This window comes from Miniopterus schreibersii (genome assembly GCF_964146895.1).
Source record: "Miniopterus schreibersii genome assembly, chromosome: 12".
Lineage (NCBI taxonomy): Eukaryota > Metazoa > Chordata > Mammalia > Chiroptera > Miniopteridae > Miniopterus > Miniopterus schreibersii.
This window is the reverse complement of record NC_138112.1, coordinates 71,773,407-71,786,246: the sequence shown is the minus strand read 5'-3', so window position 1 is coordinate 71,786,246 and position 12,840 is coordinate 71,773,407. Positions and strand designations below refer to the sequence as shown.

The following is a 12,840-nucleotide window of genomic DNA, read 5'->3' as shown; positions in this document are numbered from 1 at the left end:
GCTCCTTCCACGACCCCGCCGGCCCCGCCAGCCACCTCCGGGTGGGGGGACTGGACCACAGGCAAACCACCCGACGCCCTGGCCTTGGAATGGAGACGCTCCGAGAGCAGCGGGACCAGCTTCCCCAGAGTCTCCAAGGACCTCCCCTGCCCTGTAGCTCTTCTCATGGCTGAGACGGCCACATGGGTGCCGCAGCACCTCGTCTACCCAGAGGTCAGTTAGCTGGTGACCCCAAGGGGGTAGATGCTGTCCAGGGAGGAAGCCCGAAAGCTGCCGAGCGGCCAGTGGACACACTGATTACGGAGCCCTCCTGGGGGTCTCGCTCAGAGCACATGCCGCTCCGGCAGGTGTCCTCTGGCTGACAGATGTTCTCACTGAACGAATGAATGAATGAGTGAATGAATGAACGCAGTGAGCCAGGCATTGGAAGGGGGTGGCATCCGACGCTGTGGGCCATGCATGGAGGGAAGAGCATGACAGGCAGAAGGAACAGCATGCGTGAAGGCACAAATGTGGGAAAGCCGGTCGACCTCAAATCCCTACAGAGAGTGACAGGGGACAGGCGCAGGTCAGTGTTCTGGGGGGATGCCCCCCAGGTTCCAGCTCCCTCTCTCTGTTTGTCCAGCCACCGCTGCCGAAAACCCTTTCGTTTCTGCATCCCCTGACACCCACACTGGCCCTGGCAACGGGACAGGGCGGGACACTGAGGCTCAGAGAGAGCAAGGGGCTATTTCCACTGAAGACCCCAGGGAGTGTGGCCGGGACTGGTGTCTGGGTCCCTGGCCACCCAGGTCCACTCTCTCTCTCCTGCTTCTTGGCGCCTTGTCTTTGCAGCAATGCACATTTGGAAAGTTCGAGATCCTCTGTCCGGGGTTCCCACACTGCTCAGGCCCCACGGCCCATTCCCAGTGCCCCGCTGAACTCTAGCCCCTGTTTCCATAGATACAATGAGAAGGAATCATCTCGCTCTCTCCACCCCGAGCCAAGACAGCGTGGGCCGGGGCCACGGGCTATATTTGTCAGGGGGATCCCAGGGGGATTTGGAGATTCAGTTCAGGAGGCTGGCCACTCGCTCGGCAGAGATAGAAACACGCAGAGCCCGGGCCATTGCCAGAACCCGGGGGGGGGGGATGGGGGGGGGGCACCGAGCCAGAGCCAGGGAAGACAGGCAGTGGACCGGTGGCCCCGAGGTTCACACAGAGCCAGGGCAGAGTTTCTGCCACCAACGTTTCTGGTAGAATTGTTCTGCAGGAAAAGATGGGCCTGCGACTTCTCAGTCCCTGCTCGGGGGAACAGAGGAGGCCTGTGCGAGGCTGACATTTAAGGGAGAGCCAAAGCAGGAAGCCGAGACCGCAGGATAATGAGAGCTCCCTGGGGTGTGTGGCCCCCGGGGATCTGGCGAGGGTGACGCAGAGATAAACTGTGTTCTCAAGGTCACTTACATCGTGCAGGGGGTAGGCCGCCGAGTAAACGCCATTGGCCAGCAGGCTCGTGATGCCTTAAAAATAAAGGCAGAGAGAGGATTATGGACCAGGCCCGTCCTTGCTGCTCCGAGTTCAGACGGAGCCATCCCAGGACTGTCTCAATCACTGAGAATTTTCTGAAAGCTAACCGCACCTGGCCGCACAGAGCCCAGCCACCTTCCTGGGGCATCCTCCCCGAGTCCGACTAGACGTCAAGAACATGCTCTATTGGCAGAATTAGGAAGACACAGAGGAAACCCCGAGAGGAAGTTATGTCTGGCAGGAAGGAGGGATCCCCAAACCTGCCACTCACCAGCTACCCCGCCTGCTGGAGGGCAAGCCTGAGGATCAGAAGGATGGATTTTTGAGTGGTTAGAAAAAGCTGAATCATGAGAAAAATATGGATGGGAAGGAAAATTGATGGTGTCAGAAACACACATACAATTTGGAATTAGATTGCAGGTTGATTGGAACAGCTGAGGAGGAGGCCTGCAGCCCGCGGGGGGCAGAGGCACTTACCGTATTTACCACATTTTCGCCGTTTACTTAAAAGGGCAGAGTCCTTCTTTCTTCCCTCTCCTTGCCCTGTTTATACATCGGCTATTAGTTACATGCAAGTGGGCCTGAACCCATCAAAACTGCATTTGGGGGAGAGAGCGCCCTGTGGTCCAGTGTTCCTGGGGCAGTGGGATGAGAGCCAGGCCTTAATTTGCAGACCCCAGTCCCTGCACTGAATGCGTTGTAACAGTAACCACACCTGCACAGCCTGGACTCCAGAGGTGTGGACTTGGGCACCCAGCCCTGGAAGGAAGCACTGAGAGGGGAAGGCAGAGCCTGGCTATGTGTGGGGACGGGGATGCGGGCAGGGAGTGGGGGTCCTGGGACTCTGGTCCGGCTCCACACACATCTTTGGGATCTAGTGCTGTTGAGGGGTTTCCATGGAGCCCCTTGCTGGTCACAGAACTACCTGCCTGGCCCAAGAGGCCTTCTAGGTAATACGTGGGTCAGATTTGTCAGTGGCCTGGCCGGCCCACCTCTGCAACTGTGAGGCTGGTGGGAAGGGGACTCCCTGAAGTCCACTTAAAAACTGACCATGTCCTCGATCAGTGACCCGGAGTGGTCAGAGTACCTGAGGGCTGCTTGGAAATCCAGGCCAGAGAGAGGTGGGAGCACATGGCTAAGATCACACACAAGTGAGTGCGTCTGCGATGAGAAATGGACGTGGGGCGTGGTCCCGGCCGCTGGCTCCTCGCTGTTCCTGGGACGCTCTCGCCACAGAGCTGCCTGCGCACAGTGGCTCACCCCTCGCTTCCTTCGGGTCTGGGCCTCCTAACCCCCCAGCACTCCCCTGCACCCCCGGCAACGGGGTATCTGATTATTTCCTGTCTATTGCCCTCCCCCAGAACACAGACCCCTGGGGGCAGGGAGCACCTGGCATGGGCCTGGCAGGTGACAGCCTCATCACGTGCTGAGTGACTAGTCTGGAGGCCAGTAGGGCTTTCAGACAAGACGCCAATGGGAAATGGGGTGCAGAGAAGGCCTCGCGATTGATCAGCTGACACCAGCCCCACCGGAGAGATGGCGGGAACACTCAGAGCCCCCACCCCAGGGAGCACCTGCACCTAGTGGCCCCAGACTCCGGGCACTTGCACAGCGACCACAGGAGTTTCGTCCTTCGGGAAGGGGCCCTACAGGGAGCCTGAGCTCTGAGACGCAGCAGGGGGTCTAGACCCAAGTTTCCTCCCCCACTGGTGACCTGGGCCATTCTGGAGGCTCTCGCTCTGTTGAAGGTCGGCCGGGCCTATGGGGACAGTTTTCCTGGGCTCCTTTGACCCCTAGATGAGGCCCCACTCCCTCTGGCTTCGGACACGGGCTTAGAGATGTCAGGCCTGGAAAGGCGTCCTTGTGACCAGCCATCGGTCAAACCGGCCAGAGGACACAGAGCCGCCTGGCCCTGGAGGGTTTGTTCTCTCCGCCCTGTGTCCCTGGCTGTCACCTGCCCAGCGTTTTTTTTCTCCCGCCCTCCCTTTCCCTCCACGGCATCCTCCCTGGGTGGACAGCAGGCGAGCCAGGACTCTCGCTCCTGGACGCACAGGCTCCGGCTCCTAGACCCTCGGCCGCAGCCTCGCAGCCTTAGAGGCGTGTCCAGCGAGATCCACTGCAGGTCGGCACGGCCCTCGGCAGGCCTCACACAGCCCAGGAGGAGGGGAGCCGGCTAGGAAAGCCTCCCTCTGCTCTGAATGCTCCAGGTTAGTAAGCTGAGCCGGAAGCTGGGGGCAGGGGACCCGCGGCGCGGCCGATCCGGCCACATGCCCTGAGGGGTTAGGTTCTGTACAAGGGCCCCTGAGGAGCCCAGGTGGACGGTTCTGCGGCAGGTCCGGGAACCAGCGCGTGTGCTGAAGGGAGTGCCGTCCAGTGAGGCCTGGGGGGCTGCCCGGGCCTGGTGGGGGGCTGCCCGGGCCATCGCCCCGCTGGAGCCCTAACTACTTCCCGCTGGACTGTGAGGGTCAAGACAGGGTTAAGACACCTGGTTGCCCGCAGTGTCCAGCAGCCAGGATGCACCGCCTCGCACACGCCTCGCGCCAAGGAGCGGGGGCCCTCTGCGCGAGCGAGGAGCGCTGGGCTGGGCTGTAAAACCGCCCCCGGCTCCGGCCCGGCCGTGAAACTGTCACTCGGCCTAAATCACAACCCTCCAACCACTCCCCAGCCGCCCCCCCCCACGGAGACGCTCCCGAGGCGCGGTTACTGCTGGGAAACCAGCGCTGATGTCAAGCCCCAGAAATGCCCTTACCCATGCTGTACTTGGCCTTCGCACAGGTTGTTCTTTTCAGAATCTCGTAGACCTAGGGCGGAGGCAGGGGGGGCACAGTTACTCGGCCGCGGCGGCGGCAGGAGCCCGTGTGATCGCCTGCCAAGGCCTGCGGTGACCTCCCCCCCCACAGGGGACTTTTCTGAGGCTGCTGGGTCAGCAGGGCCGGGGGGGAGGGAGTTCGTGTTCCCAGGGATAAGTCGGCATTTCAAAGGGGGCCCATCTTTTACTGCCCTTCAGGCAGCACCCCTCCTCCGTGTCGTGCTGGCGTCGGGCTCAGCAGTTGTCCCGTGCACCCTGCGTGACGTTACCGGCTGAGAGGTGAGTCAGAATTCAGAGACCTGAGACCCAGCCAATAGGACCACTCCCGGTGTAGCCAGGAATGTTCCAGAAACCCGGTGTGGGCAGGTCTCAGGATTCCATTCTACGCTGTGAGGAGGCCGCGGAGCACAGGGCGCCCGACAGAAGCGCCCCTGAAGGGTCCCACCCCACCCCAGCTCTGTGCCCCATTTACTAACAAAGCATTTCGCTTGGTGGCCTTAGGAGCGCCGGCTGGGGAGTCTGCCTGCCTGGGTCTGAGACCAGCTGTGTGATCTTGGGCAGACTACCTCACCACCCCGTCTGCAAAATGGGATGAAAATAATCCACCCTACGCCACAGACATGTGGGGCAGAGCACACCAAGCCCCCCGCAGCCCCCGGTGATCCACTCGCTCGGGCACGGCCAATGGCCTTCCCGTGGACCCCCCAGGCCCGACTGTCTGTCCCACTAACCCCGGCCTCCTGGCTGTTCCTCTCACTCACCAAACCCTCTCCCAGAGCCTCAGGGCCTCCACTCTGGCTGTTCCTTCTGCCAGAAGCGCTTGTCCTGAGATCTAAACTAGAGGGACCACAGAGCACCCACCGTCCCTGCCACTCTGCCTTCTGTTCTCTCATCCGGGAGTGCATTCCTCCACCTGCCCTATTGCCTTCCCCGCCCACCAGTCTTGGGCACATCCCAGGTGCTCAATAACTGCCCACTGAATGAATGAATGAATGAATGAATGAATTACTGCCCACTCAGTTGGCTCCCTCCCCTCATCCCCCAAATCAGATTGGTGGCCTCTTCCTGACCACGCTGATTCTCCAGTAACCACCTCCTCCCATCCACCTGCAGTCACTGCCCCCATTCACAACCACCACCATGACTCTGCACCCGCTTTCCATCTGCCCTCCAGCCTGTCACGGGCAGTCATCTCTGTAGGACAGATCTGACCTTGCTCTACAACCTTCTATGGCTCCCTAGTGCCCAAAGGCTGAAGGTCTAAGTCCCAAGACCAGCACATCAGCTCCTTCCCTGCTGTTCCTGACTCCTACCCACCTACAATGACGTCACCCCAAGGCCAGATATTATTGGGACTCAAAAACCATGGAGTCTGACTAACCAAGGGCAAAGTTTTGAATCACCAAAGGGTTTACCTGGAGCACAGGCAGTTTACAAACTGGCCTTCAGGGTCTCTGGGAGAGAGTGACCCCACCCCACAGGTAAATGGAGTCATGGTGGTTCCGTGAATACTTACGCCCTGTCAGATTCGCTTTCTGCGACTTGGGGATCAGGGACTAAACTCAGTTTTATAGCAGATCCCCAATGAAAAGAGAAGTAGAGCTTTCGATTCGCATGTCCCCCCTCCCCCACCTCGGCCATCTCCCTGACAGCAGGAGCTAATTTACAAATTTGAACCTGCCCTTCGCTCTGGGGAGCATTCTGGCAGCCCCAGATAATGTAAGAAGTTGGGGTGCCCATACATATTGAAACACGGGCACGTGACTCAGCTAAAGCCCCGTCTCATCGGGGTGTAGGAAAGGGAAACGATTTAGGTTAAAACTGGGGGTTCTGCTTGGCAGGCGTGGCTCAGCGGTTGGGCATCAACCTATGAACCAGGAGATCACAGTGTGATTCCCGGTCAGGGCACAGGCCTGGGTTTCGGGCTCGATCCCCAGTGGGGGGCGTGCAGGAGGCAGCTGATCAATGTCTCTCTCATCATTGATGTTTCTGTCTCTCTCCTTTCCTCTCTCTGAAATCAATAAAGATGTATTAAAAAAAATAAAAAATAAATAACAAACAAAACAAAAAAAGTGGGTGTTTCTCTCAAGCAGTGGGCATCCCAGAGTTACCTCTGGGCACGTCTGCCCCAAGCTACAGCGGGGAGCTGATGTTTTGCATAGAGGAGCCCCTCTTTCTTTATAATTATGAGATTTAATTGCTAAAACTAATCAGTAACGCAGTTAATAATGGAAATCACAGCAGTGGCTCTATGTCCAGGTGGCCCCCGAGGAGGCTCGTGGCCGCTCTTCGAGCAGGAAGCCAGGATCACCCTTGTTCCCATGGTGGCTGGGTGACTCCCGAAGTCACGAGGCTGGGAGGGACAGGAGGGTGGGCGGGACCCGGATCTGCCTGTCCTGGCGGCGGCCGGAGCCCCCACACTGATGTGCCCCACAGCACCGCCTCCCGCCTGCCCACCGTCCAGTCTCGGACGTGGTTCGAGGGGCAGTTCTCCGCCCAAGGTCAGGCCCTGCCCCTCTCCCCGCCAGGCTGGGCTTTCTGGGCGGGGAGAGAGCAGAGCTGGCGGCTTGGCTGCCAGCTTAATTTCTTGTTTAGATAAAACTTGGGTCCTGAGCCACGCATGGCCCGGCCTGGCTGGCAGACAAGTTGGCGGCCGCTGGGTAAACATTAAACCAATACCTTGAATAGGGCAGCGTGGCCTGGTCAGGTTTCAAACCTCGGTTTGCTCGTCTGGCAGAGCCTGAGCTATCTACGCCAGGCCACCCGGCTCTGCTGCCACCTCCCATCACTCCCGCCTGCCCGCCGGCTGGGCACCCTCCGGGCCTCGGGCCCACCGTTAGGAACATGCAGATTCCTCCCAGGGTGGGTGGCAAGGGGCTGGCAGCTGTGCTGGGAACAGCCAGACAGACCCCGGGAAGCCAGCGGGAAGTCACCCGAGGGGTCTGGAATCCCTCTCCCTCCTTCCTGCCGCTCCCGCCCCCCCCCCCTCGCCGGGCATCCCCTGGGCCCCCCAAAGCTCTCTCGGGTTTTATTCTAATTATTTCTGTCACAGGCAATTAGAGCCCCTTCCACCCGGAGCAGTTTCTCAGAAATGAAATGATCATCCCTCTCCCCGGGGCCGCCTTTCGGAGAGGGAGCGATTCCCGAGTGAGACACTTACTATTGTGCTCCGGGTTTTGCTGTCAAAAAAGGAATCCTTGTCAGACAGGTCGAATCTGGGGAAATATGAGGAAGAGAGACGCACGGTTCACTGGAGCCGGGACCGCACCGGCCCGCGAGCTCCGACCGCGGCGCCCGCGAAGCCGTCCGCTGCCCAGGTGCGGCCAGACCCCGGGCGCTGGGAACAGCGCGTGTCTCCCCCACCTTCCCACAACCCCACATTCTCCAAGAGCCTGGGAGACCCTCAGGGGTGGGAAGTGACCCCAGAGACAAGAGTGCTCAGAGCTCTCCGCGGAGGACTGGCTTTCTCTTGGGGACGTCCTGAGAGGGCAGTTTGGTCTCCACCTCAACGCTGCTGGGGGGGGGGGGACGGTATCACTCCACCGGCGTGCGGTGCTTCCAGCACCTAAGATAATCCCCCTGCAACTCCTCGGGTCTGGTCCTGAGGCCTTGGGCCACCTTAAGGTTGCCTAATGCTTCTGAGGGCACAGGGATGTCTGCGGGTGGGTGACCCACTCCCCAAGGTAGATCCGGGAGGGCGGCTGGGGGAGCTCCATCCCCACGGAACCTCCAGATGAGCCTGGGCTGGGGGTGCCAGGGGGTAAGCAGGGCAGAGAGAGGGAGGCCGGGCCGGGGGCCTGGAGGCAGGTCTCCCGCTAACGGCCCGGAGCTCTGCCCTGGAGCTGGGGGGAGAAGCTGGGCTGGGATCACGCCTCCCCTGTTTCGTATTTCTTATCCTGGGACATGCGCGGAGTGAAGCCCGTGACCTCTGCTCCATGACGAACGTATTTGCCAGCGGAAGCCCCGGTTCTGGGCGGAGGCACAGGTCTCCACGGCCCATGAGAGCAGGGGTGTCGGGGAGCCCTCCCGCCCCCCGCGGCTCGCCATCCAAGTCCCACTGCGTTCCCAGAGCCCAAGCTTTCTATTCCCACCACTGCCCAGGCTCTCGCTCTGCCCTGCGAGGGCCCACGAGGCCTTGCAGCCGCCACTGCCCCAGGTGGCTATGCCCCACTGCCCCAGGGAGCAGGGGAGGAGGGAAGGCTCCAGAACAGGTCCGGCCCTGCCAGGCAACCTGCTGGCTGCTGCATCCCTGGGGCCCAGGACCCCAGCTGGGGCCGCTCTTCAGTTCCTGCCTCCCCAGCTGGGCAGCCGGCAGGAGGCCGCTCACCAGCCCCGCTCCTTGGACACATCCCAAAGGGGACAAGAGGGACGGAGCCGGGCAGGCTTGGGGGCTGTGATCCAAGGCCCACGCCTGCCCTCACTTGTGCCCTCGCTGGTGTCCCTAAGTGTCACCGGGCAGAACATCAAGACTCTTTGCCCCTTAGTTCCTTAGCGAAATGTGACCTCAGAAGGCATTTCAGGGCCTCAAGACCTCCAAGCTCTGAGAACAGGCTCCAGGGGCCAAAATTCCCACTTCTTTGAGGGACGGAGGACTTTGTCTGCGGAGGACTTTGTCCCACAACCTGCATTCCTCGGGTCATGGGCGATGACAGGGGAGGTCGCTGCCCAGCGGGCCCTCCAGGGAGGGGTTGGGGATACTTACAGGTGCTGCTTCTCCCTGGAGAAGGGGTAGGAGAGTCTCTTCATGGACTGGGGCCTGTGCTCCGCCACCCGGGGCTGGATGGGGTCTGTGATCTTCTGGAGCACGGAGTTGATTTTTTTCAGGAGGCCCCGGGGCTCGTTGATGTGGTACAGCTGCGGGTGAGACGGGGAGTCGGGGGGGGGGGTGTCATCTGCTGAGCTATCCCACCCCCCAAGATGGCATGTCCTGGGAACGCACCCCGGGGCCCGTCAGGGTGCTCCCTCCACGCCTGGGACCAGATAAACCTGGAAAGTTGCAGTGTGAGGAGAAGTTGGGCAAAAGAGAGACTACAATACCTTCCAGAAAACATCCCTGAACTTTACTTTTGTTTCAAAACAGGTGATCCAATGGATCCCAGGGGATCTGAGACGCCTGGACGGCTTCCTCCTGGCCACCCCCCCCCCTCCTGCCCTCACCCAGGAAGCCCCGGGCCTGGCTAAGCTTTGGGAGCACACAGTCGGATGGCATCTGAGCCGAATGGTTTCCAGAGACTAGAAAGAAAACCCCCAGCCGCTGGGAAATGGCGCTGCAATGAGCAATGAGCTGGCGGAGGCTTGGTGAGCATGGCACACCTAAGCGGGAAGGTTACCTGTGTGTGTATCACCGCACGTCTGCGCTCCCTGCCTCCGCCACCCCTGGGTGTGGGCTGGGGTCTCCGCGGAGGCGAGAGGCTCATGGGCTTTGGTAACAACGCAGAGCCTCTGGCCAGCATCTGACTGTGGCCCCTGCGCAGCCCTCGGCCCGGAGACCTGCCCCAGGGCAGACGCGTCCCCACCAACCTTCTTGGTCGGCATCTTCAGCTTCAGAAACTCAGCCTCTCTGCACAGCACGTTCCAGGGCGCGTGGATCTTCACAAACCCCACGCCGTGGATCTTAGTCTGGAGGGGAGAGGGGTTCTCAGTCAGCGTGGGACCAGGCAGTTTGTCAGGATCCATCACCTCACCCGCCCCTCTGGACAGGGCTCTGAGTCCCCTCCTGGCAGGTGGCTCAGGCGGCTGGGTCTCGCGGAACGGAGGGGAGCCAGGAGGGCCCTTCACAGAGGGGGGCACGGAGGCTGGGAGAGACCGAGTCAGGGCCTGGGCTGCGCAAAATGAAAACCAGAGCTGCCCTGTGGCCCAGCACTCCCACTTCTGGGAACATGGCCGAAGGAAGTGGGATCTGGAGCCTGGAGACACATCCACGCTCCCATGTTCACTGCAATGCTATTTGCAACAGCTGAGATGAGGAAGCGGCTAAGTGCCCACCGACAGAGGACTGGGTCAAGAAAATCCGTGCACGGAATATTATACAGCCACGAAAAAGAACGAGATCCTCCCATCTGCAATGCCACAGATGAACCTGGAGGACGCTATGCTCAGTGAGACGAGCCAGACAGAGGAAGGCAAATCCTGTATGATCTCACTTATATGTGGAATCTAAAAAAAAAGCTTATTTTCTAGAAACAGAGTAGAATGGCGGTTGCCAGGAGGTGGGGGAAGGGGAGCTGGAGAAAGGCTGGTCAAAGGGTACGAACACTCAGTTATATAAAAATTGAGCTGGGGAGATCTAATGGACAAGCGCACCCGAAAGCTGATGAAAGCACATCTCACCTGTTCCACACACACACACACACACACACACAGTTACCTTCATCTTGGAAATCGTCCCATGACGTATATGTATGTCAAACCATCACACGGTACACTTTAAATATACACAATTATATTTCCAAATGATTCCCGGATAACGCTGGGGACTAGGGCCTAGCGTCTCACAGCCAGAAAGCGTGGGGCCACATGCCCAGCAGGCGGTGCGGCCGGGAGTCCGAGGTCAGCCACGGACGAGATCCGCGACGTCCCAAAGGGTCTACGTCTCCTTTTCTCCCGACTCCCCCTTGAATTTCGTGCTCAGGAGAGTCCCTTTACCAGCGAACAGCGTCCGCACAGCACTGCCATGTTTCCTCATCAAAGACACGTGCAACCTACAAAGACCTTCCCATTGCCCCAAGGTTACTGGGGTGCCCCGCGGCACCGATGTCATCACACGGCGGCCCATGGCTGGGGGACTCAGGCCAGGTGGACACTGGGCGAGGCCACGGGACTCAGAGGCCCTGGGATCAGGTGGTCTGGGCATGAGTCCTGCCCTTCCCTGCCCTGTCCTGCCACATGTGGTCTCCAGCAAGTAACTCCACCTCTCTGAGGCCCTGTATCCTCACCTGCAAACCTGGGCAACACAGGACTTGCGTCATAGTTGGGGGAGGCCCCGGTGCCCAGCCTCGCGGCCGGCAGGAGAGGTCAGACAACAAGGGGCTGTTTCCTCTGCTCCGGGCCCCCTGTGCCCAGAAACGAGGCAGCTGAGACCATGCCTGCTATGTGGATGGACACCTTTGTCCAAGAAGGTTAAAACAGCTTCCCAGCCCTGGGAAGCCCTGGAGGGCACTGAGCCCCTGGCCCCGGTGACTCCCGGGCACCCTCGAGCAGGGAGAAATGGCCGTGAACAGCCCACGTGCGGGTTGAGCCGTCTCGGGCCGTCACAGGCCAGGTTTATTTCTGTGCACTGCTCATCCGCACGCAGACCCAAAATACCTCCTCTCGAGTCCGTGGAGACTTCTCTCAACGGCGGTCAGGGAGCTGGTGCCACGGCCGCCTCCCTGGGAAAACGCGCTCCTCTGTTGACGTGAGCAACGGGGTCTCTCCCAGGGAAACATCTGGCGGACTTGGGAAAGGGGTCATGGGACCAGCTCAGCAGGAACACACGGGGGATGTTTCAAAACACGGTGCCCAGCTTGACTGCAGCCTGCCCCAGTAGGAAGAAGGTGGGGGGCGCCAGGGCCCCCTTTCCAGTCAGAGGCCCCAGAGCAGTGAGAGCTGTCCCGACTTGGGCCCCTCATGCTGGGGAGTCTGGAGGCCACGGATGGGCCAGGGCCAGGGCCATGGTGCAGGGATTCTGCAAGGGGACAGAGTCAGGGTTCCCACAGGGCCCCCAACTAAATTAAGACACTGGCAAGAGACACACGTGTGTCATGAGATGTGAGCCCTCGGCCTTGGGTTGTGAAAGGATTAGATGGACGACAAACCAAAAAGGTTCTGCCAAGGACAGGAAGCTACTAAAGCACGACACGGCCAACTTGGAAATGGACTTAACAGAACTTCCAGAAACAAAGTGTCACAACGAGAATGAAACACTCCACAGACATGTTGGAAAATACTCAACCCCTCCAAGAAAAGGAAGACACGTGGGGTGGAGCAGGGGGATGCCGGTAACCAGACTCTCCAGAGAGAAAAAATAAACCCCGGCCTTGGTCTGCAGTTGTAGCATCTGCCCATTTCCGTGGTGTAAATACTCCCGCCATGGCCTACCGCAAGCCGCCAAAGGGTTAGCAACCAGTTGGCAGGCTCCTGATGAGCCAGAAAGAGCCAGAGTGGCACGGACTCCATCACAACGTCCACCTGGGACCTGGGTGGGGCTGTGCAACTGCCTTGGAGGGTTTTTAAAGACTTGGCTTTCAAAAGAATGTCCACTGTCCTAGGAGGTCTTGCTCAGTGGTTAGAGTGCCGGCCCGTGTGGGAGGCAACTAATGTGTGTCTCTCTCTCTCCCTCCCTTCCACTCTCTCTGAAAAGCAATGGAAGAAATATTCTCCAGTGAGGATTAAAAAAAAAAAATTAAAAAGCCTGGCCGGCTGTGGCTCAGCGGTTGAGCATGGACCTAGGATCCAGGAGATCGCAGTTCGATTCCCAGTCAGGACACATGCCCGGGTTGCCGGCTACATCCCCAAACGGGGGCGTGCAGGAGGCAACCGATCAAT

The 12,840-nt window shown here is 59.7% G+C and overlaps 1 protein-coding gene across 2 annotated transcripts in view; it reads right to left on the bottom strand.

Annotated features, from left to right (window-relative positions):
* The window catches only part of ANO1 (anoctamin 1), a 119,618-nt gene that overhangs the window by 43,431 nt on the left and 63,347 nt on the right, over window positions 1-12,840 (bottom strand). For both annotated transcript variants that reach the window (XM_081154003.1, XM_081154004.1), the window contains exons 4-9: window positions 9,835-9,933; window positions 9,017-9,168; window positions 7,475-7,529; window positions 4,255-4,306; window positions 1,983-2,048; window positions 1,443-1,498 (exon numbers count right to left, since the gene is read on the bottom strand). In XM_081154003.1, coding sequence (XP_081010129.1) covers window positions 1,443-1,498; window positions 1,983-2,048; window positions 4,255-4,306; window positions 7,475-7,529; window positions 9,017-9,168; window positions 9,835-9,933 — 480 coding nt within the window. The remainder of the gene's footprint in view (window positions 1-1,442; window positions 1,499-1,982; window positions 2,049-4,254; window positions 4,307-7,474; window positions 7,530-9,016; window positions 9,169-9,834; window positions 9,934-12,840) is intronic.